Raw genomic sequence first — 24,762 nt, 5'->3', positions numbered from 1 at the left:
TTTTTACTCAAGTTATCCGTTGCATGGACGGACGGAAGGACAGACATCCGGATTTTAACTCGTTTCTTAGCAACTTTTGTTGAGAGAGTATAAATGACTTATGACTTATTTTTTCAGAGCTCAGAAGGCTCTTTAGATAATTACAAAGGTATTGGCTTCATTATATCCCCAATAACAAACAGTTATAATATATTTTTAATTTAATTTATATATATATTGTATTTTATTTTATATTTTTTATATTTGAGAGGGGTATTTATTGTATTTCCTTATGAGTGCAATATGTATAAATTTAGTGTATATAAATGAATAATACATTTTTAAGTACGGCATAATAAATATAAGGGAATAATAAACGTTCATTAAAATAATTTCTGCATGTAGTATGCGGCTAATAATACGAATGTGCATGAAATATACAAATGAGCTCTATTAATTGCTATGAATTGCTATGTCGTTGCATAAAAGTATATTCGAAAAGTTATAGTAAAGTAGTATAATACATCAACTATCTCAATAATGGAATACTTTCATCCTGCTAATTGGAAAAGCCTGCATACATGTATATACGCATATATATTTTTAAGTGCAGACTATTAATTAATTAAGTTAAACTCCTTCGTCACTGATTTCTTCAGTTTCGTCATCCAGCAACAGGCTCGTCGAACCGTAATTACGGAGTCTGTGAATTGAAAATAAATTAATTCTGTATTTTGAAAAGTATACGCATATTAATAACACATACATATGTATGTTGAAACTGATTAGTAGTGCCTAGGAAAACAAAACCTACTTACCATATACATAGTATATACATACAAGCACAACGAAAAAATTTAAGCAAATTGTATTTATAAATCAAGATTAAAATCAAAATAAAATTTTTAGTTTAGACGCAATCGAAAGCATAATTATATATTCGATGTCACTTCCGAAGTGCTTACCTCGTCGTCGGACACTTTAAGGCCATCTAAATTAATACTGTTCCTTGAATAACTGCCGCCAGCACATGGATTAGTGCTGGTGGCCCTAGCAGTACCACCAATTCCAACCACAACTGCTTCACCAACGTTACCACCACCAGCACCACCAGTCATGGAGGAATGCGAATGATCCTCCATAAATAATTGGCGATTTACATCATCTTTACACGAATTAGGGTTCGAATTTGTGTTCGCATTGGAATTGAAACTGGCACTCCCACTGCCACCGCCACTGCCACTGCCACTAATGCTCATGCCTAAACCCGAGGTGTTGGTCGTTTTTAATGGCAGTGCCAGATTAGAGCGATTTGCAATAATCTGTTGCTGTTGTTGTTGGCTACTCCCAATAAACCTACCCGAAGAGCGCTCACGCTGATCGCGCTGGTGGTGATGATGTTGGTGCTGTAGATGGGATGGATTATCAAACTTTTGTTTGGCCCGCTCAAATTCCAAGTTCCGCGATTTCGACTCAAAAATATTTTCTTCCAAATGCGATGGTTTCGCATCGAAAAATGTGCTTGTCTGCTGCATCAAAGTACGTTCGGTATGACTTGAGCGTTTCGGCATAGCCGCTTCAGCACTACCACCATTTGGTAAGCTACTAGCAGCATTATGGCTGTGACGATTACCCACAGGTTGATCATCGAAAATTTGACGTAGATCATTGATATTGGGCAAGCATTCACTAGGAATTTCCACGGCGATCTTGTTGCGCAACTGTACACCGCCCACGGTGCGCATTTGAGGACTAGGTGCTCGTCTTAAATATTTTGGATATGCATATGGTATATATGCCGATATAAGGACATACAAACATTTATTTATTGAAGGGAGAGGCAATTTAGAATATGTATCCATTAAAAGAAGCAGCAATCCGCATTGTTAATGAAAAGTATTGTAAATTTGTTATCAGTTAGCATTTTTAGAGCCAACGAAAACTCTCCGTCACCAAAGCAAGCAAATAGGAAATAATATAAAAATGCGACAAACCTGGTTTGTAAATGTTGAATTTGCACTTGCAGTCCTTCAGTTTGCCCAACCAATTCATCATTGGTCCGTTGTAAGCGGCGCACTTGATTTACAGCCGAGTCCAACTCGTCCTCAGCACTGGCTAATTCACGCTTCAATTCTTCCACCCGCTGTCGAAGCCGCTTCACCTAAAATTAAATTAACCTTATTTTATTATAATCTCACAAAATGTTGCGCAGAGCATACATATGTACATATGTCGGATGTCTGTCTATGCGAGGGTTGGTATTGCACAATTTAAACTAAAATGTGGCTCCTTTCCATATTAAAGAACTTTTTAATATATCTGATTCTTCCACTTTAGAATATAGAAATCAAACACAAGTGAAGATATCGAAAAAAACATTGCATAAATACTGCATAGAAGATGTATGATCGTTAATCTAAAAAAAATCGGAATCGGACTATACATTTTTAAGGTCCTAACGAATTTTTTACCGAAAATAATTCTATATGTGTATCTTTCATATATTCTATAGTAAGTCAGATTAAATCTTTTCCCAATAACATTGTCTTGTCTAATCGCAAATGCGACACCTCGAGTATTCGAGGTGTAGGTTCGAGTAATTGCAAATTCGGTCCTCGGTGGAACGAGTATATTAACTAGACTTAGCGAGAAATAGATTGAGATTTACTCAAAGATTCAATTATACCTCATTAAAGTTTGAATAATACATCTTGAAGTTAAATAAGTGAATGGCGTTCTATGTCAACTAACCATATTTGTAAGAGGACATAATAAATAATATAAACTAAATATAGTTGAACTCTCCAAGTAGTTTGATGTGAAATTTCTGATCGAAACCGATTTCGCCTATATGTTTAATCAAAATATCTCGGTCAGACACACGAGCAGACAGACATTTTACTCAGTTTGTGTCGTTATCCTGATGCCATTGAAAAATATAACCCTATATGTATGTATCTCCATTCGTTTTATGCAATACAAATAACCACGAGATTAATAAAAGTATTATACTCTGTGCAGTATTTGCGAGAGTGTAAAAATCGCTGCTCACAAAACAACAAAAATGTGGAAGAATAACATGAAAATTAAACAAATCAAATATAATCTTGATGTACATGGTACTTAAAAAAAATATATAATATATAAAATTTCTCAGGGCTTATGATTATTACATATTTAACAATCCCCTCAACGTGTGTTCACACTGCTGGTTTGGACATTGTTAAAATCATCGAATTTCTACTGTACGCATATAAACAGTATCTATAATACTTGATCCCCAGCAAAGAGAGAATCCATCACTGAGATAAGAACACAATACACACAACACAAATTATGGAGAGAAAATAGTCTAACAGAATAATTTTATATGTATGTGTATATACACATGTTCTATCTATACATACAAATTAATTTAGCTGATAAACTGCAATGATGGACAACATCGCCTCTTTAATTCATTTTATCTAGCAAATATTGTTTATAATAATGTTTGAAAGTAAAAATAATTTAAGTTAACTCAGGATACCAATCAGTTTAAAGTTAATGAGCTTCTTAGCAGCATTTTGGATCTATTAAATGTTGATGCCGCCTCTTTTAAGTAAAAACAACAATTTTTTGCATACAAGCACAAGTAGTAATCACTTGTATAGTATACACATTGGTACATATATAAAAATCTATGAGTGTATGTTGATTTGTTGTCTCTCCCTTTTTCTCAATCTGTGTAATGAGAATTAAAAAATATACATATGTATGTAGGTACATACATATGTATGAATACACTTGCGATTATGCTTTCGGAAGTCACATTCTCAGGTAAGCTAAATACTACTGCAGAACTTAATCCAAAGAACTCGCGTATCAACAGAACTCTGAAATATTTGTATACTGGAATACAATAATTTTATTGAACAGTCATACAAGAGCACTCGAGCAAGGAGGACATATTCTTAAAATACGTAAGTAAGAAATACAAAGCAAACTGTTATCATTAAAGCTAAGTAGTTTCATAAATAATAGACGCAAGATTTTAAGCAGATAAAAACCATAAAGTGAAAATGATTGCGAGATACCTCTTATCGACATTTCGTCCAACATCGCAACTTTGCACTAAAGCAGTTTTTGCAAAACACTTCGCTACAACAACTGCACCTCCGAAATTCAATTGGCAAGATCCACTCAATTTAGAATCACAGCTCACAGAAGAGGAGATCGCCATCCGTGACGCTTTTCGAAGTTATTGTGAAACAAGTCTACTGCCGCGAATCACTGCTGCCAATCGTAATGAGGTATTCCATAAGGAAATTATGGAAGAAATCGGCAGTCTAGGTGCATTGGGTTGTACAATAAATGGTTACGGTTGTGCCGGTGTATCGAATGTTGCCTACGGTTTGTTAGCCAGAGAAATTGAACGGGTGGATTCGGCTTATCGCTCTGCTTTGAGCGTGCAGAGTTCCCTGGCTATGGGAGCGATATTCGATTATGGTTCTGCAGTTCAGAAAGAAACATATCTACCTCGACTGGCTCAAGGCAAATTGATTGGTAAGTCATACAAACAATATATATTACACACATATGTTGGTGTACATGTAGCCGAGCATCTCGAATATATATATTTTTTTATTAATTTATGACCCATATACGAGTATAGTACGAGTCTTTATATTTTTTGTAGGAGCATTTGGTTTAACAGAACCAAACCATGGTAGTGATCCAGGCGGCATGGAAACACGGGCAAAATATGACAGCACTAGCAAAGCATATGTTCTGAATGGTTCTAAAACATGGATTACGAACTCTCCGATAGCGGATGTCCTTATTGTATGGGCAAAGTGTGAAGATGGAAAGGTGCGAGGATTCATAGTGGATCGGGCGCAATCGGTTAAGGGCTTATCCACACCAAAAATAGAAGGGAAATTTTCTCTACGTGCCTCCACCACCGGAATGATATTAATGGACGATTTACATGTTCCCGAGGCTAATCTATTACCAAATGTTGAGGGCTTCAGAGGACCTTTCGGATGTTTGAACAACGCACGCTATGGAATCGCGTGGGGTGCTCTGGGAGCGGCAGAGGCATGCTTACAAATTGCGCGTCAGTACACACTTGATAGGAAACAATTCAAACGACCATTGGCCGCAAATCAATTGATACAAAAGAAGTTTGCTGATGCACAAACTGAAATAGCATTGGGTTTACAAGCATGCCTTCAAGTAGGACGTCTCAAGGATCAGAAGTTACATACCCCTGAAATGATTTCACTAATCAAGCGAAATAACTCAGGAAAAGCATTGGATATTGCACGTAATATGCGTGATGTTCTTGGTGGTAATGGTATATCAGACGAATATCATGTTATACGACATTCCATGAATTTGGAAGCGGTGAACACGTATGAAGGCACACACGACATTCATGCGCTCATTCTTGGGCGAGCTATTACAGGAATATCGGCATTCGCCAATTAAAATTAGTCTAGAACTAATATTTCACACTTTTTTACTTTAAACAGCATTGCTTTTTCTAAATAGTGTGCATCACTTTAAAAAAGTCAATTACAACTAAGATGAAAACAAAATTGCTTAAAAAATAAAATTAATTCGAGATTGTTATATTAATAAAAGTTTTTGAATTAGATAAGATAATTCAACTTACTTCCGCTTCGTACTGCTCTGCTCTACGAACAGCATGCCCTAACTCTGTATTTGTTTCGGCTAAGAGTTTCTTCAATTTGGAATGCGATAATTTAATCTCGCTTATTTCTTTATTTCGGTCGGCAAGTTCCTGTTGTAGTGCACGTACTTCGACATCATTCGCCTGCATAGGTCGTCCTTTACGATCAGAGCGCTCTTGATAGTCGCGTACTTCAGCTCGCAATTTTTTGTTGTCGCGTTCCAAAGCAAGCTTTTCTGTTTCGAGTCGTTCTCGTTTACCCCACTCTGATGCATTTTCAGCCTGAAGACGTTCTAACTGTAAAAATATGAATAAATAATATGGATATAAATGAAGTTTTATAAATAGCAAAAAAAAAATATAGTTCTAATTAAATATGGACTAAATTAAATAAACTTTCTATAAATTTACCTCAGTACGAAGTTCCGCTAAACGTCTCTCGAGATTTTCTCGTGATGCAGTTTCTTCTTGCAACGAATTATTTATTATACGCATCTCAGCGCGGTGTTGTTCCTGTAGTGTCAGCAATTCTCGAACAGCTTCCTATATAATTATTTAATTAATATCAATACACAACCGTTTACAAAACTGCCAAAATTGTATATTATAAATAATGCAGTTAAGAAAATAAATATGGATATTGTAATCAATTTTAATATGCAGTATGTGTTTCACACCTGTTTAGCTAGGCGAAGCTCTTCCTGGCGATCGCGAACTTCTTGTATTTCCAATGTTAACTTTTCGATCGATTTATGTAGAATATTTTTCTCCCTGAAAATACGAACATTCTGATATACATTTTCCCTACTATCAAAATCAGATATAAAACTTCAAATATAAGATTATTCAACTAAAAATAATTTGGATTATTAAAATTAAAATTATTTCAGAAAACAAAATTAATACTTAAATGTATATACTCACTCTCTTTCTGCTTGTACTGTCTTTTGAGCTTCATCTAAACGTAATTGAAGCATAGAGATTTTTTGAAGCAAATATTCTTCGTCAAAATCATCTTTTGATAATTGCTGTATTAAACGCTTTTCTTCAGCTGAAACTTCATCTGTCAAAATTGTTTTAGTATTCCGTTACTATTTTCAATATTTAAAATACCCACCCATATCGTTAACATTTTTTGTTACAGCACCTTTAAGAACAAATTCCTCAATGTCCAAGTCTTTCAAATCATTACATATCGCCTTAGTAACCTGTGTTATTTAAATTGTAAATTATAGGATATTTAAACTTGTATACCAAAAATTACCAATCCATCTTCACTGTTCACATTTTTTAAGCCATCAGATGAAATATCTGGTGAGCAATTTGTATCACGTCCATTTGCTTCAGTATCTTCAGAAGCATCACACATTCTAACGGATTGTTACATTTTATTACAACTTTGAATAATAATGTGCTATACTAATATTTACCCTGTTTTGTGAAACTGGTCGGCATGTTTCATCATTAACGTATGAACCTTTTCCATTTCTTTTTTAAGTTGAGAAATTTGTACCTCGAGATCATTTTTCTCCCGCTTATAAGAATTAGCTTCTTTCATAGATATGTCAAGATTGGCGCGTAACTGTTTAGATTCTTCCCTTGCTTTATTCCGTTCTGTTCGAACCTGTCCACAAATAGTATATAATTTGTATAAATATCGATTAAACAAATTCAAATAACTACCGATTGTATCTACATACAACAAATTATATTGCAAATATCATATGTACACACCTTACTCCATTTTTCGCGCCAATTAGCCGTACAATCTGACCACCATTTCATCGTCTTTTCCATTTGAGCTGCACGAGCGCGTGCTTCATCCAATTCACGTTGCCTTTGTGCCTGAATCAAAAAACAATTTTTCCTCGTAAATGTATGTACTTAATATATATGATTTTAATATGATAAAAAGACTTTGGCCTACTTCTCGAGCTTCCCATTCTGTAGGATCACCAAATCTAGGAGCTTCAACCGCTCCACCACGTCGTTGTACTGGCACCGCACTTTGAGACATTTTTCAGAGATAAACAGACCAATCCACTGGTGGAAAGGAAATGTAGTATACAAATTACAGATTAAAGCTCTACAATGTTCTCAAAATAAAAAGTTCTTGATTCAGTTTATTTTTTTTCAGAAACTATAAATTGTTTCCATTTTACTTTCGTTATTTTCGTATACACAATATTTTGACGTTTTATTTTGCTCGTCTTCTTAACATTTAAGTTGTCATAGAATAATCGATTTGACGTTCTCTGTTTTGCTTCAGAACGTCAATTAAATAGAAACTAAATTGTTGTAAACCTTGCCAAGTTCTATAAAATTAGTAATATGATTTATTAGAAAGAACATTCAATAATAGTTAATATGTTAATAAAAAGTTCATTGTATCTAAAAATAAAATGAATTGATTATCCACAAATTGCTTTCTGCCAGCGCCAAGAATGACAGGAATGAAATATATTATGCATGATTCATAATTGGCAGCAATCTTCGTTAAAGACTAAAAACGTTCATTACCCAGTCCGAGATCACTGTATAAATTGAACTGCGATGTGCATTTTATTTATAAATTTTAATATATTATTTTGTGGATCAGGAAAGCAAAGTAATAAATTGAAAATAATTCAAACACTCATGTTTTTGCTATTACGATTATAAATTAAAATTTGGTGGCAGCATGTCGTGTAGTTACACTTCAGTGGTAGTAATGTCGCGTTTCCTTCTTTTGACATTACTGCGTCAACGTGATTCGATCTTTTTCCGCTTTGAACTCTGAAGATGGCGGTCGGTAAAAATAAGGGTCTCTCTAAAGGAGGTAAAAAAGGTGGTAAGAAGAAGGTAGTAGATCCCTTCTCACGCAAAGATTGGTACGATGTAAAAGCACCAAACATGTTCGTGACCCGCCAGATTGGCAAAACTCTGGTCAACCGCACCCAGGGTCAGAGAATCGCCTCTGACTACTTGAAGGGCCGTGTGTTCGAGGTATCATTGGCTGATTTGCAAAACGACAATGATTCGGACCGTTCGTTCCGTAAGTTCCGTTTGATTGCTGAGGATGTCCAAGATCGTAATGTGCTCTGCAATTTTCACGGAATGGATTTGACCACAGACAAGTACAGGTATGAGAATAAGTGCAAAAAGTGTTTATAGATTATTAGCATGGAATATAACTAGTTGGCACACTAGCTCCACATATATGTACTATACAGTTCAGAAAAAAATAAATTTTTCTTTAAAATATGAAGTACAAAATTTGAAAAATTGTACCTAGTTTACAATTATTACTGGGTGCAACTAATGGAAAGAGAAGTGGCGTATATATTTTGTTGAAATGTGTTAACGGACGTATAATTCAGACAAAATACTTCACAATATTGTGTTTTGTCTCTACGATGCTCCAATATCAAAAATCTAAACGGCACCCTGGGGAAATGTTATCTACTTTCCCCATTAGGGATTAGTTTATAAACATTTACACTCTGTAATACCTAATATTTATTTGAACTAAAATTAAGTTGGAAATGTAAAGTCCACACTGATTAATTTGTTTAACTCTTTCAGGTCAATGGTAAAGAAATGGCAAACACTTATTGAAGCCATTGTCGAGGCTAAGACCACTGATGGCTACATGCTACGCGTTTTCTGCATTGGCTTTACAGCTAAGGATCAACAGTCACAGCGCAAAACTTGCTACGCTCAACAGTCTCAAGTTCGTAATATCCGCTCAAAGATGACTGAAATCATTACCAACGATGTAACCAGCTCTGACTTGAAGCAATTGGTGAACAAACTAGCTCTCGACTCCATTGCTAAGGATATTGAGAAGAAGTGCCAACGCATTTATCCTTTGCATGATGTTTACATCCGTAAAGTAAAGGTATTGAAGAAGCCACGTTTTGATCTGTCGAAATTGTTGGAATTACACGGTGATGGCGGCGGCAAAGGTACAGATGCTGTTGTTTCTTCGGAAGGTGCAGTCGTTGAAAGACCCGAAGGTTATGAACCACCAGTACAGGAGTCTGTTTAATCTAATAATTAATTAAACAACATTCACTTTATAATGTAGAAGATACAAAGGAAAGAAAAATCAAAACTCATGCAAAGGAGTTTTGCCGAAAAAACTGAATACTGACTTTTTCATTTTTGAAGTGGATCATATAAGGGAAGTCGTTTCGTTTCTTTTTTTTTGTTTCTTTACAGAATATCCTCGCTTTAAAATGACCGCCTGTGTGCAGTATACCAAAATAATTACGAAGGTAAATATATTTGCGTGTTATTGTTTTAACTGTTTGTAGTAAAATAGTGATGTTATTATTTTTCGTCGCTGATTTTATATATTATTGATGTCAAAATTTAACTGAATCCACCAAAAATTCTGAAATAGTTCATTAGCAAAGAGCAGGTATTAATGCCAAATATTCTCTTTGCAGATTCTTAAAATTATGGACGGTGGATAAGCGCAATTACCTACGATGTAAGTAGAAATTGTTTATGCAATTGAAGCATATATTGTGGAATAATGATGTATTTTAAATTATTTGCTACTCTTGAAAAAATACTTTGATGTAAATATATTCTGAATCATATTCACAACAAATCCTAATTAGTTGTTATAAATGTATGTTAACCTACAATTTTTTTTATTTTTCTTTTTTTTTTAGAATTTATCCAGACATACTACAATGCAAAGTCTTTTTGTGCTTTCACTGTTGGATTTATTATCAAGGTAATGTGTTATTCATTTTTATTTTGAAATACCTACACCTACTTGAAAAGATATTGATGTGAACTTAATTCTGATTAAAATTACAATAATATTCTAGAATTATTTGAGAAAAATAAATACTAATAAATATGTATCTATCTTACAGATTTCTCTAACGCCAGTAAATATATGACCTTATTAATCATTATTTGGTTTTTTTCGCTTGGTAAGTCATTCCTAAACGCTTACAGATTTAATATAAAGTGTGAAAACTGATGAGAATTTTTAATGTAACTTGAAAAATGTATGAAAGATTTACAAAAAATAGATAGTAGAACTGATTGCTAAATTTCATTTGTTGTCATGATTATATTTTGTTTTGTATAGTAATCCAAGTTTTTTTTATTTTCAGTTGGGACTTTGACTTTGACCGACTTATCTGCAGATATTTAACTTCTGAAGGTGAGCTACAATTTAACACTTACTCTATTAATTACATTTTTAATGATGAAACATTTACCCAGCTCGCTTTGATAATTGTGAAGAAAACTGTTCCTTATCCAACGCAAAAATTACTCTCTGATAAATACACCCATAAATGTTTACTAATGATTATAATTCACAATATAAATATCTATTTAATTTCATATTTGTATTTACAGATAACAAATATAAAAAATGTGTAAAAACTAATTAACGGAGTGGATCCTCTACCCTTTGGTTTTTGCAGGCACAATCATAAAATACAGGTAATTATAACTCATTGTTGCAATATTGTATAATTAAAATGATGACAACTTACCCAGCTCGCTTTGAAATTTCGTTGAAGAAAACTGTTCCTATCCAACGCAAAAATATACCACTGATTATCTCATGTTTATGAATTTCACTTTATCGCTTATTCTTGTTTTTAATATATATTTTTTCTGTTTTGTAGCGCAAAATTTTCTCCCCAAACGGCAAGGAATGGTCGACCGTTTTAAACGAATCAGGTATTGAAATATGTTATAATTACGTAGTTTTTCTTTGAATTAAATGTACGTTTATATCTTTGGTTGTATACAATCACTTTATCTATATATATATATTTATGTGATGAGATGTTTTCGGATTCCCCATCATTTGACTGTTAAATGACACAAAATCCACTCTGATTCTATAACAATAGATTTTAGATAATTGATTGTTTCCTGAAAGTAAATTTTAAATTTTGTTTATATGTTTTCAGGTGGACTTGCATCCGTTAATATTGTAAACTACTTACAGGAGTATGTGCACTCGTGCGGGGGTTAAACCGGACAAGGACGTACAAATGCCATCTATTTAGTTGGATTGGATATGAAGGTAAGTGGGGGGTTTTCAGGACAATAAAATGTGTTTTCCGCTGTGGCCCAATAATTAGAAATGATACTGTCTCAATTTTATAAATTTAAATTTCGTTCATACATATAGCTTACATTTGTAAAGTTTATGCAATATTCCTAAGAAATAGACAAGAATAAAGAATATCATACAAATTTTAAATGTTATAGTAAACAATTCGGATATGCTGGTTTGTCCAGTTCAATTTTAGTTATTTCTAATTATGAGGTCGCCAATGAATATTAAATGATGAAACTTTGACCCAGCTCGCTTCGATACACCATGAAGAGAACTGTCCCAATATCCAACGCAAACATATTTACTGACATATTAACAACGTTTTCTTAATATTTCGAAGCCTTCAATGCAAAGATATTAAATATTTTTATTTTCTTTGCAGGTGAAAGTAAAAGGATTAAATTGGAAATGTAAGTATTCTGAAAAAATTTTATATATACTTAGTACATGTATCCTTTATGATGAGAAATTTGCGGATTCCCCATCATTTGACTGATAAATGACAATAAATCCAAACTGATGCACTATTATAATAATAATTTAATTATAACTTTGTTGTTCCTATAAATTTACGGCATTTTTTTTTTATTTGCAGAAGCACTTGACGTTGCCACTTCATTAAAAAGGTAAGCATGATTGAAATATAATTTGTTTAATAAGTTATAACTTTATAACGCACATATGATGATACTTTGACCCAGCTCGCTTCGATTTTCCATGAAGAGAACTTGTCCCATTATCCAACGCAATTTAACTTTTCTGAAAATTTTTTTGCAAACAATTTTAGCATGTTATTTAACATATTAGCTACATTTATTTTTGTTTCTCTCCAATTTCAGGTATGTGAGACTTCGTCAACCCTATGCAACACTAGATCAACTCGATGAAATTTATTGATTTTTGTCAAATATTGATATTTTAATAAAACACAAATAAAACTAAAATTTATTATAATTTTTTCAAACAATTTTTTACTCAAATGTTGCAAAAAAAAACATTTTTAGGTATGTTTAGTTGTTATTTATTACAATACGTACAATACAACTTAAATTATATTTTTATATATAATTGTTTTTAATGACTTTCTTGCCAATTTGTAAATCTTTTCTGACGAATTGACTCCATTTGCTTGGCTAGTTCCCAAGTATCCTTATCGAGCACATTTTTACCTCGTGCAACAGCAAAAAACCGAGTTAACACTAAAAGATGGTGTAATTCTTCGGCATCGCGAATGCTTTTGTTTTTACGCATTTCTACAAAATCATTTTGAATCATTTCACTCTCGGCAGGATTCACATTAAATTCGGTGAGTTTTGCCATAGTTAGGAATCGTCGAAATTGATTCAAACGCGTTGGATTCAAATAATGTCTAGCAGCTTTGAGCGACTCCTCAATTACTTCCACAGACTGGTCGTCATACTCGATTGGTAGAAATGCATCGTACTATAAAAAATTGTAATTACATTCTTATACTAACGTACATAGCTACATATACATATAAGATGTATGTATTTAGAATTTATGAGAAAAATTGTTTTAGAAAATCATACCGGCAAAATACTTTTCTTTTCACTCAAGGACAGTATTGGAATATCCACTTCATAATCAATTTCATAGTATTGGAAATTACATTTCAACTGCTGATACTTCATAACGTGTCCAAGAATTTGCATAGATAAAATACCATTGCTGTTTAGGCTTTCTGATTTTGTAAATGTCTCATCTATTACGAGGTGTGTTTGTGGTGCAAGCTGTAGCATTCCTGAGACCAACTTGTTGGTTTCATAATCCTTTCTATAATAGTATACGAAAAAGTAAGACATTTCGTGTTGAACTACGAATACTTACTTCGGTCCAAATGTCGATTCATTCAATGTCTCTGCTGTCATTGAAATATAATGGCTGGCTGGTATTATTAAGTCTAATAGATCGTAAACTTGTTTCGAATATTTTGGCAGACGATTCTGGGGTATATTAAATATATTTAAGAGAAATCTTCCCAAACATCGAGATTCAGCTCTGCAATATCTGTTAATATTTAAACATGTAAAGGGTAAACTCTTCCAAGATATTTCGTAAATATGTATATAGATAGTTGAATGTTTCATACACAAACTACTTTTACATACACTGTAGATATCAGATGTGATAAGAGATATTCCGCAGCTAAATTGTCATTGAAAAGGCACAGCTTTAAGAATATACGAAATTCCTTTCCTACAGATAACATGCTGAAATCGCCTAGACTTGCACTGCAATTTTCCGAATTTGACAACAGTCTCTCATCCAACAAAGGATTGGGATGTGGTAAGCAATGAATGGCTATTGCATGGAGTCGCGGTATTAATGATGGCGGTGGGTTTTGCGCTTGAACCTCATTTAAATTGTCAAACGCATCTACGTCCATTGTTGTGGCATCTAATGCTGGATTCACCGATAGGAAACCAACAACATCAATTATAGTGTTCAATTTATACTTTTCAAAATCGCTGTATATTTTAATCATACAAGCTTTGCTGGGCCGACTTGGAATTGGCGAATTTAAATGATATTCCATTCCAATTACCGCATTTGAGCTGTGACCAACTTCGGTACTATCAAATGTGTCACTTAGTTTTTCCTCTATACGTTGTCGCTTATTACCATCATATTTTTCAGAAAGTCCGATAGTTGAATCGATATCGACATTCATATTCTCTTCTTCTATAGGTGCGGAGCGCTTCTTTCCTCCAGCATTTTCGGTATCCATTGCTTTTGGAAAATTGTTGAGAGAGCACTGAGATTCATATTCTTGACACCAATCATTTAAGCCGGGAATAGATATAACGAAAAAAGTACGGCGCTCACCGTGAACATTTTCCTTAGCATCATGATTTACCCGTTCGCCTTCCATTAGCATCAAACAGTCTCGAAATTTACCTTCTTGGAGTCTACACGTATTATCATCTTCTTTCAATATTTCATAACGCTCCAAGTACATTTCGGGGTCTTGCATGTCTTGAATCATTCCTCGAAACCTCACAATACTCATATCCTTCAACTCATGCAATGGCGTGTAGTTAAGCAAGGGGATTCCAGTCCACCGCTTCGGATCTTGTAAAGATGCTATGAATGCATTGCCGTCTTCACTTTTTAGGTGTTCTGGCAGAATATTTAAGCTCAAAAACGGCATCTTCAAACTTATATTTTACAAGTAATGATAAACAAAGCGAAATGCACGATTTATAGAAAGGCAAAATTTACAACAGAAACATTGCATATGTTTCGTTTGTTGTCGGTTAGAATTGGCGCCAAAAGGTACATTAAAAATGGTAGCACCTACGAAAGGAAATAAATCTAAATCATTATAACACATTTACACCAAAAAGAAGGAGGATTCATTATAAAAATTAATTATTATAATTTATTATAAAATTCTTTGCAAATTTTATTTCTTCGGTATATTTCAATAAAATAGTTTTGGATATTTTAGTTACTGGGTCGCAAAAATTTGAGGCCATGATTATGTTAACTTTTATTTTATGTTATATTAATTAGATACCGCACCGTTTAGGAGATATTCGTACACGAATATAGGATTATAGCGGTTATTTTTTATTTTTTTCAAGCACGCGAAAGTACTTTTCATTTCCTAACTAATCTAACTAAAATCGTGCCAAATATTTTATATATTTCTATATGTAATGTAATATATATTTCTGGTATTAGCTGATCTCGATTTAGAATGATGACATGTAGGTTAACAAATAACATTTTGTAGTGAGTATTGGATTTTTATTTTTGTAATTAATATATGTATACCAATTTATAATTCTTTCCATAGGAAAATGTTTATGTACGTTTCTACAAGAAAGACTACTACGGAATTTTTTTATACAACTATTAATTTTTCAGAAGATGACACGCTGCGTCAATCGGCAGATTTGTTTTGTAACTCGATCTATCGATATATTGTAATCAAACCTACCACGCATACTGGGAATGTATCTAAAATATGTTGTATCTTGTTGTGTTGTGGTTTTATAAAATAATATAATTTTAATTATTTGGACAAATAAGAATATTTATTATAGATCATTCTATTATGATGGCGAGAAGGGGTGGGAAGCGAATTCGAATGAATGATCCGCCTCCAGAGTATGAGGAACTTGGGTGAATAATATATGTTTGCATTTGTGTGAACTGTACATTCACGCAAAATTGTTCAAATTACAGAGAAGGGCTGAATGAAAGTACTTCAGATGGAGATAGTCCAATGAAACGAATGACTCGATTACGTGCCAGAGGAGGAATCCGAGACAAACCGCCAATCATAGACGATGATGAAGACGACTTTTTCGCTCCAGTTGCTCGCAAACGAAAGCAGCCAGGCCCCCGCAAACCCCCTGGAGAGCGCCGTGAACGCGTTGAAAGGCCGAGAAAGGAGCACATTGAAAAAGAGCAGGAGAGGGTGGATATGGAAAGGGACGTTACTACTGATGAAAACAGCTTATATTTCATTGTGCGACATTCGAAGTCAGCTATAGCTGTGAGTAAATAAAAAAATAAAAATTGGAATATATTACTTTAAATTTGTTGTAGAGTATTGTTGATGATTGGATCGAAAAGTATAAAGAAAACCGAGATTCTGCGCTAATTGCTCTAATGCAATTTTTCATAAATGCAAGTGGTTGCAAGGGTAAAATATCTGAGGATATGCCCCATCCAATGGAACATACTGCAGTGATCCGAAAAATGACTGAGGAGTTTGACGAGGTTACCAGAATATTATATACAATTACATTATTAGGTTTTATTTTAATATAATTTACATATATAATTACATTAGGAAAGCGGAGAATACCCCTTAATAATGCCTGGCCAACAATGGAAGAAATTTAAAATGAATTTTTGTGATTTTGTTCAAACATTGGTTAAACAATGTCAATATTCTATTATATATGATCAATTTCTTATGGATAATGTAATATCGCTATTGACGGGCCTATCAGATTCACAAGTGCGCGCCTTCCGCCATACCGCAACTTTAGCAGCCATGAAATTAATGACAGCTTTGGTAGATGTGGCACTTCTAGTCTCTAATAACTTTGAAAATGCTGCCAAACAGTATGAAGCTGAACGTGTCAAGGTACGAAATATCCGCAATTAAATATATTTAAAACGCCATTAAAATTAAACGTTTTTAGTCGCGTGACCGTCGGGCAACTGATCGGCTTGAGTCATTGATGACAAAACGTGCTGAGCTAGAAGAGAATATGGACGAAATTAAGAACATGTTAACTTACATGTTCAAGTCGGTTTTCGTGCATCGTTATAGGTACTTATAAGATTTTAATAATCCGAATGCTAACTATATACTCTATTTTTCTTTAGAGATACTTTACCTGATATTCGCGCAATTTGTATGGCGGAAATTGGAGTATGGATGGAAAATTATCCGCAAAATTTTCTAGATGATTCGTATTTGAAATATATAGGTTGGACCTTACATGACAAAGTTGGTGAAGTTCGGCTTCGTTGCTTACAAGCTCTTTTACCTTTATATGATAAAGAAGAACTAAAAGGAAAATTAGAACTCTTCACATCAAAATTTAAAGACCGAATTGTAGCCATGACATTGGATAAAGAATTTGAAGTAGCAGTTCATGCAGTCAAATTGGTTATCAGCATTTTAAAGTAAATTGTTATTTTATTTGTACCTGTGGTAACTTAAATTTTTTAAATGTCCTTTAACTTTTTAGAATACATCCTGACATATTGGCAGATAAGGATTGTGAAATTGTTTATGAACTTGTCTATTCTTCACATCGCGGCGTAGCGCAAGCTGCGGCTGAATTTTTAAACGTACGACTTTTCCATTTAACGGCCGATATGGAGGAGACTAAAACTAGGCGCGGTAAAATACGTTTACCAAATACGCCTCTGATACGAGATTTAGTACAGTTCTTCATTGAGTCTGAGTTGCATGAACATGGCGCCTACCTGGTGGACTCTTTTATAGATAATAATGCAATGGTGAAGGATTGGGAGTGTATGACTGATTTATTGCTTGAAGAACCCGGAATTAACGAGGAGGTATTGGATAATAAGCAAGAGTCCACTCTTATCGAGATAATGGTCAGCAGTGTAAAGCAGTCGGCGACAGGTGAGGCTCCCGTCGGACGTGCCAGTAATCGTAAAATAACACTGAGCTCAAAGGAACTGAAAGCCATTCAAGATGAAAAAGTACGATTAACAGAACATTTCATTTTAACCCTTCCTCCCCTGTTGGAGAAATACCAAGCCGACAGTGAGAAATTGGCAAACCTTCTGGCTGTACCGCAATATTTTGAATTGGATATATATACTACAAATCGGCAGGAATCTAACTTGCAGGCCCTGTTAGATAAAATGAGCTACATAATGTCGGTACACACGGACAGAGAAGTGCTGGAGATGTGCGCTAAAACACTTGAGTACCTGTGCAGTGAGGGCAGTGCCACATACACCCGGTGTGATGTAGCACGTTCAAATATTATCGACAACGCGGTGAACAAATATAAGGACGCTATCGATGACTGGCGTAACTTAATAGCGGGTGAGTAAATAGACTAAATGCAATTCTGTACCAAAATAGTCATGGCTAATATATGTTATTCAGGAGAAGAGTTACCCAACGAGGATGAAATCTACAATGTTACAATTTCACTGAAAGTTATATCCATTCTCTACGCCTCACACAATCTTAATCCCTGGAACTTATTCGAATCAATTTTCCAAGACGTGGAAGAATGCCAATCTAAAGAGAATCCTGGACGCACGTTGCCCAATGAGGCGTTGATATATTGCATCGAAGCATGTTATTTCTCAATAAGCTGGGGTCTGTACTTTGTTGAGAACCAATGCGAAAGCAGTAACGTCGTAATTGTAAGCGCTGAGCTGCGCGATATCCTGGTTAAATATATGGCAGCTTGTTTTGAATTAACACGTAACGGGCCAACGGAGCAAATCCAAGAATCGGTTTGTTAGTGATTTACTTATCTAGGAAATACTAAAATTTATGAACATGTACTCTAATTAATTTTGCATTAATTAGGCTTACCAGTCAATATGTGATCTTCTGATTGTATTTTCTGACCAACTTTCGAAAAATGAGAATGAAAATATTCGCTCGCTGGAGTATAAGTCAACACTGGACGAGCAACTGATTTTAAATAATTTTGTTCAACATTATGTTTTCACAATCAAACAAGAAGGTATCTAAGAGCTCTTTTTATTTTTTAAGTTAAAGTGCGTATATTTCATTGCAGTTGTTCAAGACGAGACACGAATTGAGGAATTACACAAAAAGCGAAACTTTCTGGCTTCCTTTTGCAAACTAATTGTTTACAATATTATACCAACAAAGAGTGCAGCGGGAATGTTCAAACACTATGTGAAGGTAAGCAGCAAACTCTCTCACTGTCTCACAACACCGAACACCGTCGAAAGACACTATGCAACCAGCTTATTTGTTTGATTTACAAATTTCATTTCAGTGTTATAATGAGTATGGCGACATTATTAAAGCTACCCTTGGGAAGGCACGCGAAATAAATAAAATAAACTTCGCCTTGACATTGCTCCTTAGCTTGATAGCAGTGTTCAAAGAATTGCTGCAACAGTCTGAAAATGGTATAATTTCTAAAAACTCGCATGATTTTTCCGATCTAAAGGAATTGGCAAAACGTTTTGCCCTAACATTTGGCTTTGATGCTATTAAAAATCGCGAACCAGTGATCGCCCTGCATCGTGCTGGTATTCTTTTTGCCGTAGGCGATGTGCCCGAAGATCCAGTTGCCGCACCTACACGACTTTTATTCCTAGAAGTATTAAACGAGTTCAACAACAAATTGTTAAAGCAGGATAAAAAAGTAATACTGAGTTTTCTCGATCGACGCATATCACCGGCCATGCCATCGAGCAGAGCTGAAGAATGGCAACCACTTGCGCTCTATAGAAATTCGCTGCTGCACGGTGAAACCGATCAGGCGCCAGTTGCAAAGCGAGCTTATGCGCGGAAGCGAAGGGAACATGGTAATACAGCTCTTTACTTTTCTTCCATAATTATTGCTAATATGTACTACGGTTTTATTGTTTTTTTTTAGATGACGAATACGATGATTACGAATATGAGGAAGATCATAACGATGTATAACTTTATGTGAAATAGTCTTATTTTTAAGTAACTGATGTTATTTATTAGAAGTTAATAAAATTGTAAATGCCAAGTTTAATATATCGAACGTAATATCGCTGAATATTTATTTACTCTTGAGAATAGACGATTTAGTTCCATGTTTATGAAATGGTTAAACAGCGAACCCCTGTGAAATTTTTATATGTGCAATGCGTTATTTCAACTTTTAAAAGTGCAAATATTTTTGAAGAATCAATTTTCAATCTGCATTTTATTTTTACAAGTATTTTCGTGATTTCCAGATTGTCTTAACAAGATCGATGTCTTGGTGTGACGGCTAAGTTCATTATGATTATGAATTTTCAATTAAACGCTGTCAATATGCACGCAATCTTATTATTATTCAATCATGACTTAATTTATGTAAAGATAATTGAGGTAAGTTGAAATTATTTCTTACACATTTACTATAGATACCGTTATATACATATATTTAAACAATATATGCACACATCAAAAGGTGGCACATGTAATTATTTTACTGGGGTATGTTTGGATTTTGAAAACACATGCTTAGATTAAAATCACAACAAAATGTGTTGTGAGGCAAAAGTCTGGGCCCTGGCGATGGCTTCCTCTAATTGTTCTTCAAATGAAGTGGACACCTTTTTGCCTTTCATATTGCATATTTCCGCAGAATTTTGACCCTTCGGTGCGGAAACTTGTGATTTAAAAACCACTGCGAATTCTCTAAGCCATTGTTCGGCATCAAAATGATCGCTGACAAATTTCTGTAAATGTCAATAATATATGTACATATGAGTACACACAAGAGATATTTAATTGGTTATAATACCTTGGGCACACAACAACGCGCTTTAACGACGTTATCACACATGCTAGCTACGAGTATCGGACGATCGGTGCAAAGTTTTGTGGCCCTTTGCAGTGGGACTTCCTCTACCAGCGCTGAGCTTGTGATGTAATGCACAAGGAAGGGATGGCTTTCGATAGATTTTTCTTGCAATAACGTTCTCATTTCGACCTCAACAAATTCTCTGTAATAGTATAACATAATGAAAATAGAGAAATGAGGTTTATTAAATAATTACTCACTTTAAAGTTGTTCTAGTTGTTTCTTTGAGCTTCTTGAGTATATCATTAATGCGTTCTATGGTGTTGATTTTAAAAACATATGGTAACGCAACTTCCATATGAATCAAATTGTGCCGTATCTTTTGCAATTCGATTTCAGTAGCGTTTGTAACTTTATCAGTCTTAAACTGTTTGTCAAGCAAATCTACGCGGTGTTGTAAGAGAGCCGCAATTCTTAATGCCTAAAATGAGTAATTTGGTACCGTTTAGTTTAACAAATACTGAACACTCCTCATATAAGCCTTGACATACATTTTCTGCGGCCGCCCCTGCAACTGCTGTAAAAGCAAATCGAGCACGATTCGTTTGTCTAAGGTTGGTGATGCAAAAATATTCTATTTCCTGCGTATTTGTCACATGAGTTCCGCAACACAATTCTTTGGAAATCAATTGAGGGTTCTCACAATATATGCTTAATAACCGTAGTCCAGACTCAGGATATATCTCCCCAGGTATCATTGTGATATCGTCTTGTTGTAATACATCACTGGCGTTTATAATCCGGACATCTACTGGCACCTTTGAGTCTATAGTACCTCTGTCGGTGTATATTCGATTATGTATTGTGAACAAATTGTCATTTAGGATTTAATTTTTCACTTACACAATCATATCTTCCAACTGTGTAATATCGTCCTTTTTAATACGTTTGCCAATTAGACCTACCTCAAGCTTGCAGTTATCACTCGTTACGGAACTGGATACTTGATAGGTGACCTTTTTGAACAGCGAACGGATTGCACCATTTAATAAATGGGTTGCTTTAAAAAATATATCAAAATGATAAAGGCATTAATTATAATTAACCTCCTTCTTCATCTTCTTCCTCCTTCCAAAAATGAGTTACATACACTACTTGTATATTTGTAAGTACATACCTGTGTGATGACATGTTGTCAGCTGACGGCGATTGGCGTCTACCAAAAGATTTACTTGTGCTCCTGTTTTTAACGTGAAATCCTTTTCAACATTCGACAAGTCACATACATGTACAATGCAATCATTTATAGCTTTAACTTCTTTCACAGGCAACTCAAGTATTTCGCCATTTGTTTCAGATGTTAATAACATTGTGCCAATATCAGCTTGTTGACCACCAGACTCATGATAGAAGTTAGTGATATCTGTTGCCACATATAATAATTCTGACTGTGAATTATTCAATACCACGGTGTTCGCTTCTTTGCCTTGAAAGACCATACCAGTAATTAGGGCCGAAACTTGAGGAATATTGTACCGTTTATTATCCATATCATAACTATAATTATATTTTGAACTACTATCCGTGCCATTGAGTTTCTGCGTGAGCAGTGAGAGTACTTCGTTTGTCTGATGTTGCTTTTCTAGCTTGTTTTCACTACTGATAGAACCTTCACTTAAGGAAGCTTTTGATCTTAGCTTAGCATTCGCTATTTCCATGAAGTAACCATTTAAATCACATTCCATATTTTCTATTTCCGCTAGTTTCTTGAAATTTTCTTGTGTTAAACCATAAGTATCCGTAAGTTTGTACAGAAATTTTCCGGGCAGGATATTGTTAATAAATGTTTCTTTTTGAGTTTGAAAATCACGATAAGCTGGCACAAAACCAGGACATTCCATTAAATCAACTTCTTCCAAGTTGGGAAACTCCATTAAGACCTCGGCAAATGCTCTCGAAGAGCTTTCTCGCAATGCCTTGAACACCTCTCGTTCATGCGCTATTAACTCTAATATGGAACTCTGTTTGCTATATATTTCCGGATACGCCGTACCTATTGTGTCTATAACTATTGGTATAAGTTGTGATACCAACACCTCATTTTTAAATATATTTTCGCTTATTGTAAACGCTTTGCGTAAAATCCTTCGTAGTTTTTGGCTAAAATAATAATTATAAAAATTTAATATCTATTTGATCTTTGATTTCTTGTTTAACGCAAATACTTTTGATCGGGTAACATGCCGTCGGCTAGACAAATGGATATCATACGAGAATGGTCTGCTAGAATTCTATATCCCGTGTCCAGTGCAGCGTTTTCTCTTGGGGTTGGGAATTTACCACCATAATGGGGTGCGTGTGTTATCTACCGAAAATGAAATATTTTGAATACACATCCACCATAACTAATGTACATATAATCAACTGCATACTTTTTGAATTGCATTGAAAATTGGCATGAAAAGATCTGTGTCGTAGTTGGATGATTTATTTTGTAAAATGGCAGTAAGTCTTTCGAATCCCATGCCTGTATCTACGTGCCGTGCAGGTAGTTTTGTTATAGACCCATTTGCGTTCCTACGTTGAAGCTCTAATAATTTTTTTTTCGCAAAATTGGAAATAACATTAATTTACCGGTTGTATTGTATGAACACCAAATTCCACAATTCCGTTAAATCTGATCTATCAGCGTTAACAAACTTCGCGCGTTCATGGCCTTTAGTTGGGGAATGATCGATATGTATTTCGGTACAGGGACCACATGGGCCAGTTGCACCCATTTCCCAAAAATTTTCTTTACAACCAAAAGGTAATATTCTTTCTGCGGGAAAACTGTTCAGTAATAACAATGTAAAAATGTTACAAACTGTATTTTTATATTTAACAATTTTGACATACCCTAAACTGCGCCATATTTCATAACATTCCAAATCAGCCGGTAAACCAAGTATCTTATCACCAGCAAAATATGTTACATATAATCTACTTGCATCGATATTATAGGGACCACGTAAAAGTTCTAGGGCTAGTTCACAGGCTTCACGCTGTTTCAATAAACTTTTTAATTATACGAGAAATAGGGAACATCTATTATATGTTATGATATATACCTTAAAATAATCTCCAAAGGACCAATTGCCTAACATTTCGAAAAACGTGTGATGATAGCTATCTTGACCGACTATAGAAAGATCATTGTGTTTGCCACCAACTCGCACACATTTTTGCGAATTGGTCACTCGAGGATAGGGAGGTTGAGCTTTGCCCAAGAAAATTGACTTGAACTGGAAATATACTTTTAATACAACTGTTCGTTATAGTTAGTAACATTACACCTACTTGATTCATACCAGCGTTAACGAATGCCACAGTCGGGTCACAGAATGGTACTACCGGACTGGACCGTACAAATTTGTGATCATGATTTAGTTTGAAATACTCAATGAATGTCTTGCGGATTTCCTGCGACGATAACACCCGCTGCAACTTTTTGGCAGAGGAATACATTGCGCTAACTACGCGCTATTAGTTAAGAAACTACAATAAATTAATGTATTGTTTTCCTAATACTCTTAATATGCTATATTATGTCGTTCATTGTTCTAAAAGCCGTATCAATCAACAGAGAATGTCAAAACATATTTGTATGTATGTGTGTATGTTCTCCTTGTCAAAATAGCAACAATTGCGTTGCCAACACACGTGTAATCGGATAAAGATTTTTTCTTCAATAGTAATGTATATCGACAACATACATTAGGAAATATTGTAACGGATTTCCAAAATCTGTCGTAAACCCTGAGTTCGATCACTGGATTGTCAAATAAAATTCACACTAATCTTTATTTCTAAATCCTTATAACTTAACACTTTATTACTCAATACTCTACTTTACAACTCTAACTTATGACATGTTTACACTTCCCTCGACAACTCTCTTATTAAAACTGTGCCAGTCCGGCCCATATATAGTCGATCGTATGCGATACATCGCAATTCGAACA

The 24,762-nt window shown here is 34.5% G+C and overlaps 6 protein-coding genes across 11 annotated transcripts; 3 read left to right on the top strand and 3 right to left on the bottom strand.

Moving 5' to 3' along the window:
* Positions 1 to 383: 383 nt before the first annotated feature.
* LOC105212963 (coiled-coil domain-containing protein 102A) lies at positions 384 to 7,886 on the bottom strand. 3 transcript variants are annotated; one of them, XM_011185374.3, is made up of 12 exons: positions 7,584 to 7,886; positions 7,391 to 7,501; positions 7,087 to 7,280; positions 6,921 to 7,026; positions 6,774 to 6,864; positions 6,581 to 6,719; positions 6,334 to 6,427; positions 6,068 to 6,199; positions 5,639 to 5,953; positions 1,974 to 2,140; positions 945 to 1,743; positions 384 to 682 (listed from the first exon to the last, which is right to left on the bottom strand). In XM_011185374.3, exons 1-12 carry the CDS (start codon positions 7,671 to 7,673, stop codon positions 674 to 676), a joined length of 2,247 nt encoding a protein of 748 aa, XP_011183676.1. In that variant the 5' UTR covers positions 7,674 to 7,886; the 3' UTR covers positions 384 to 673. The 3 variants fall into 3 exon arrangements, with proteins under 3 accessions (XP_011183676.1, XP_011183677.1, XP_054084712.1); XM_011185375.3 differs by lacking the exon at positions 945 to 1,743 and having other exon boundaries at positions 7,584 to 7,882; XM_054228737.1 differs by lacking the exon at positions 384 to 682 and having other exon boundaries at positions 689 to 1,743.
* LOC105212962 (glutaryl-CoA dehydrogenase, mitochondrial) lies at positions 3,783 to 5,637 on the top strand. 3 transcript variants are annotated; one of them, XM_011185372.3, is made up of 3 exons: positions 3,783 to 3,941; positions 4,003 to 4,524; positions 4,658 to 5,637. In XM_011185372.3, exons 2-3 carry the CDS (start codon positions 4,041 to 4,043, stop codon positions 5,449 to 5,451), a joined length of 1,278 nt encoding a protein of 425 aa, XP_011183674.1. In that variant the 5' UTR covers positions 3,783 to 3,941; positions 4,003 to 4,040; the 3' UTR covers positions 5,452 to 5,637. The 3 variants fall into 3 exon arrangements, with proteins under 3 accessions (XP_011183674.1, XP_011183675.1, XP_054084720.1); XM_011185373.3 differs by having other exon boundaries at positions 3,785 to 3,941; positions 4,021 to 4,524; XM_054228745.1 differs by having other exon boundaries at positions 3,797 to 3,945.
* A 503-nt stretch (positions 7,887 to 8,389) lies between the features above and the next one.
* Positions 8,390 to 9,785, top strand: LOC105212961 (40S ribosomal protein S3a). The gene is made up of 2 exons (XM_011185370.3): positions 8,390 to 8,778; positions 9,221 to 9,785. The coding sequence occupies exons 1-2, from the start codon at positions 8,438 to 8,440 to the stop codon at positions 9,684 to 9,686; spliced, it is 807 nt and encodes a 268-aa protein (XP_011183672.1). The 5' UTR covers positions 8,390 to 8,437; the 3' UTR covers positions 9,687 to 9,785.
* Positions 9,786 to 11,890: 2,105 nt separating this feature from the next.
* Positions 11,891 to 15,648, bottom strand: LOC105212959 (mini-chromosome maintenance complex-binding protein). The gene is made up of 5 exons (XM_011185369.3): positions 15,546 to 15,648; positions 13,874 to 15,062; positions 13,593 to 13,772; positions 13,295 to 13,538; positions 11,891 to 13,187 (listed from the first exon to the last, which is right to left on the bottom strand). Exons 2-5 carry the CDS (start codon positions 14,914 to 14,916, stop codon positions 12,819 to 12,821), a joined length of 1,836 nt encoding a protein of 611 aa, XP_011183671.1. The 5' UTR covers positions 14,917 to 15,062; positions 15,546 to 15,648; the 3' UTR covers positions 11,891 to 12,818.
* LOC105212956 (cohesin subunit SA-1) lies at positions 15,632 to 20,017 on the top strand. Of its 2 annotated transcripts, none has more exons than XM_011185366.3 (12): positions 15,632 to 15,896; positions 15,960 to 16,272; positions 16,326 to 16,499; positions 16,573 to 16,872; positions 16,931 to 17,061; positions 17,118 to 17,420; positions 17,486 to 18,321; positions 18,385 to 18,743; positions 18,820 to 18,979; positions 19,043 to 19,164; positions 19,262 to 19,799; positions 19,871 to 20,017. In XM_011185366.3, exons 1-12 carry the CDS (start codon positions 15,829 to 15,831, stop codon positions 19,918 to 19,920), a joined length of 3,354 nt encoding a protein of 1,117 aa, XP_011183668.1. In that variant the 5' UTR covers positions 15,632 to 15,828; the 3' UTR covers positions 19,921 to 20,017. The 2 variants fall into 2 exon arrangements, with proteins under 2 accessions (XP_011183668.1, XP_011183667.1); XM_011185365.3 differs by having other exon boundaries at positions 15,635 to 15,896; positions 19,034 to 19,164.
* A 137-nt stretch (positions 20,018 to 20,154) lies between these two features.
* On the bottom strand, positions 20,155 to 24,407 carry Aats-ala-m (alanine--tRNA ligase, mitochondrial). Its single transcript, XM_011185367.3, has 12 exons — positions 24,098 to 24,407; positions 23,869 to 24,042; positions 23,657 to 23,802; positions 23,393 to 23,590; positions 23,191 to 23,335; positions 22,984 to 23,123; positions 21,936 to 22,918; positions 21,662 to 21,818; positions 21,310 to 21,595; positions 21,019 to 21,239; positions 20,759 to 20,960; positions 20,155 to 20,693 (listed from the first exon to the last, which is right to left on the bottom strand). Exons 1-12 carry the CDS (start codon positions 24,263 to 24,265, stop codon positions 20,487 to 20,489), a joined length of 3,027 nt encoding a protein of 1,008 aa, XP_011183669.1. The 5' UTR covers positions 24,266 to 24,407; the 3' UTR covers positions 20,155 to 20,486.
* Positions 24,408 to 24,762: the final 355 nt, after the last annotated feature.

This window comes from Zeugodacus cucurbitae, chromosome 4, assembly GCF_028554725.1.
Source record: "Zeugodacus cucurbitae isolate PBARC_wt_2022May chromosome 4, idZeuCucr1.2, whole genome shotgun sequence".
Lineage (NCBI taxonomy): Eukaryota > Metazoa > Arthropoda > Insecta > Diptera > Tephritidae > Zeugodacus > Zeugodacus cucurbitae.
This window is presented reverse-complemented; position numbering and strand designations above follow the sequence as displayed.

Excerpts from the sequence above, each read along its gene's own strand:
- Aats-ala-m (XM_011185367.3), bottom strand. The coding sequence starts at position 24,265 with ATGTATTCCTCTGCCAAAAAGTTGCAGCGGGTGTTATCGTCGCAGGAA. Across the intron at positions 23,591-23,656 it reads GAAATATGGCGCAGTTTAGG|TTTTCCCGCAGAAAGAATAT; the intron begins GTATGTCAAAAT and ends ATTACTGAACAG. Across the intron at positions 23,336-23,392 it reads GTGTTCATACAATACAACCG|GAACGCAAATGGGTCTATAA; the intron begins GTAAATTAATGT and ends GCTTCAACGTAG.
- LOC105212962 (XM_011185372.3), top strand. The coding sequence starts at position 4,041 with ATGATTGCGAGATACCTCTTATCGACATTTCGTCCAACATCGCAACTT. Across the intron at positions 4,525-4,657 it reads GGCTCAAGGCAAATTGATTG|GAGCATTTGGTTTAACAGAA; the intron begins GTAAGTCATACA and ends TATTTTTTGTAG.
- LOC105212961 (XM_011185370.3), top strand. The coding sequence starts at position 8,438 with ATGGCGGTCGGTAAAAATAAGGGTCTCTCTAAAGGAGGTAAAAAAGGT. Across the intron at positions 8,779-9,220 it reads TTGACCACAGACAAGTACAG|GTCAATGGTAAAGAAATGGC; the intron begins GTATGAGAATAA and ends TAACTCTTTCAG.
- LOC105212963 (XM_054228737.1), bottom strand. The coding sequence starts at position 7,673 with ATGTCTCAAAGTGCGGTGCCAGTACAACGACGTGGTGGAGCGGTTGAA. Across the intron at positions 7,281-7,390 it reads GGCGCGAAAAATGGAGTAAG|GTTCGAACAGAACGGAATAA; the intron begins GTGTGTACATAT and ends ATTTGTGGACAG. Across the intron at positions 6,720-6,773 it reads AAAAAATGTTAACGATATGG|ATGAAGTTTCAGCTGAAGAA; the intron begins GTGGGTATTTTA and ends CAATTTTGACAG.
- LOC105212956 (XM_011185365.3), top strand. The coding sequence starts at position 15,829 with ATGATGGCGAGAAGGGGTGGGAAGCGAATTCGAATGAATGATCCGCCT. Across the intron at positions 18,322-18,384 it reads CTGGCGTAACTTAATAGCGG|GAGAAGAGTTACCCAACGAG; the intron begins GTGAGTAAATAG and ends TATGTTATTCAG. Across the intron at positions 19,165-19,261 it reads TGTTCAAACACTATGTGAAG|TGTTATAATGAGTATGGCGA; the intron begins GTAAGCAGCAAA and ends ATTTCATTTCAG.
- LOC105212959 (XM_011185369.3), bottom strand. The coding sequence starts at position 14,916 with ATGCCGTTTTTGAGCTTAAATATTCTGCCAGAACACCTAAAAAGTGAA. Across the intron at positions 13,539-13,592 it reads GAATCGACATTTGGACCGAA|AAAGGATTATGAAACCAACA; the intron begins GTAAGTATTCGT and ends ATACTATTATAG. Across the intron at positions 13,188-13,294 it reads AAAAGAAAAGTATTTTGCCG|TACGATGCATTTCTACCAAT; the intron begins GTATGATTTTCT and ends AATTTTTTATAG.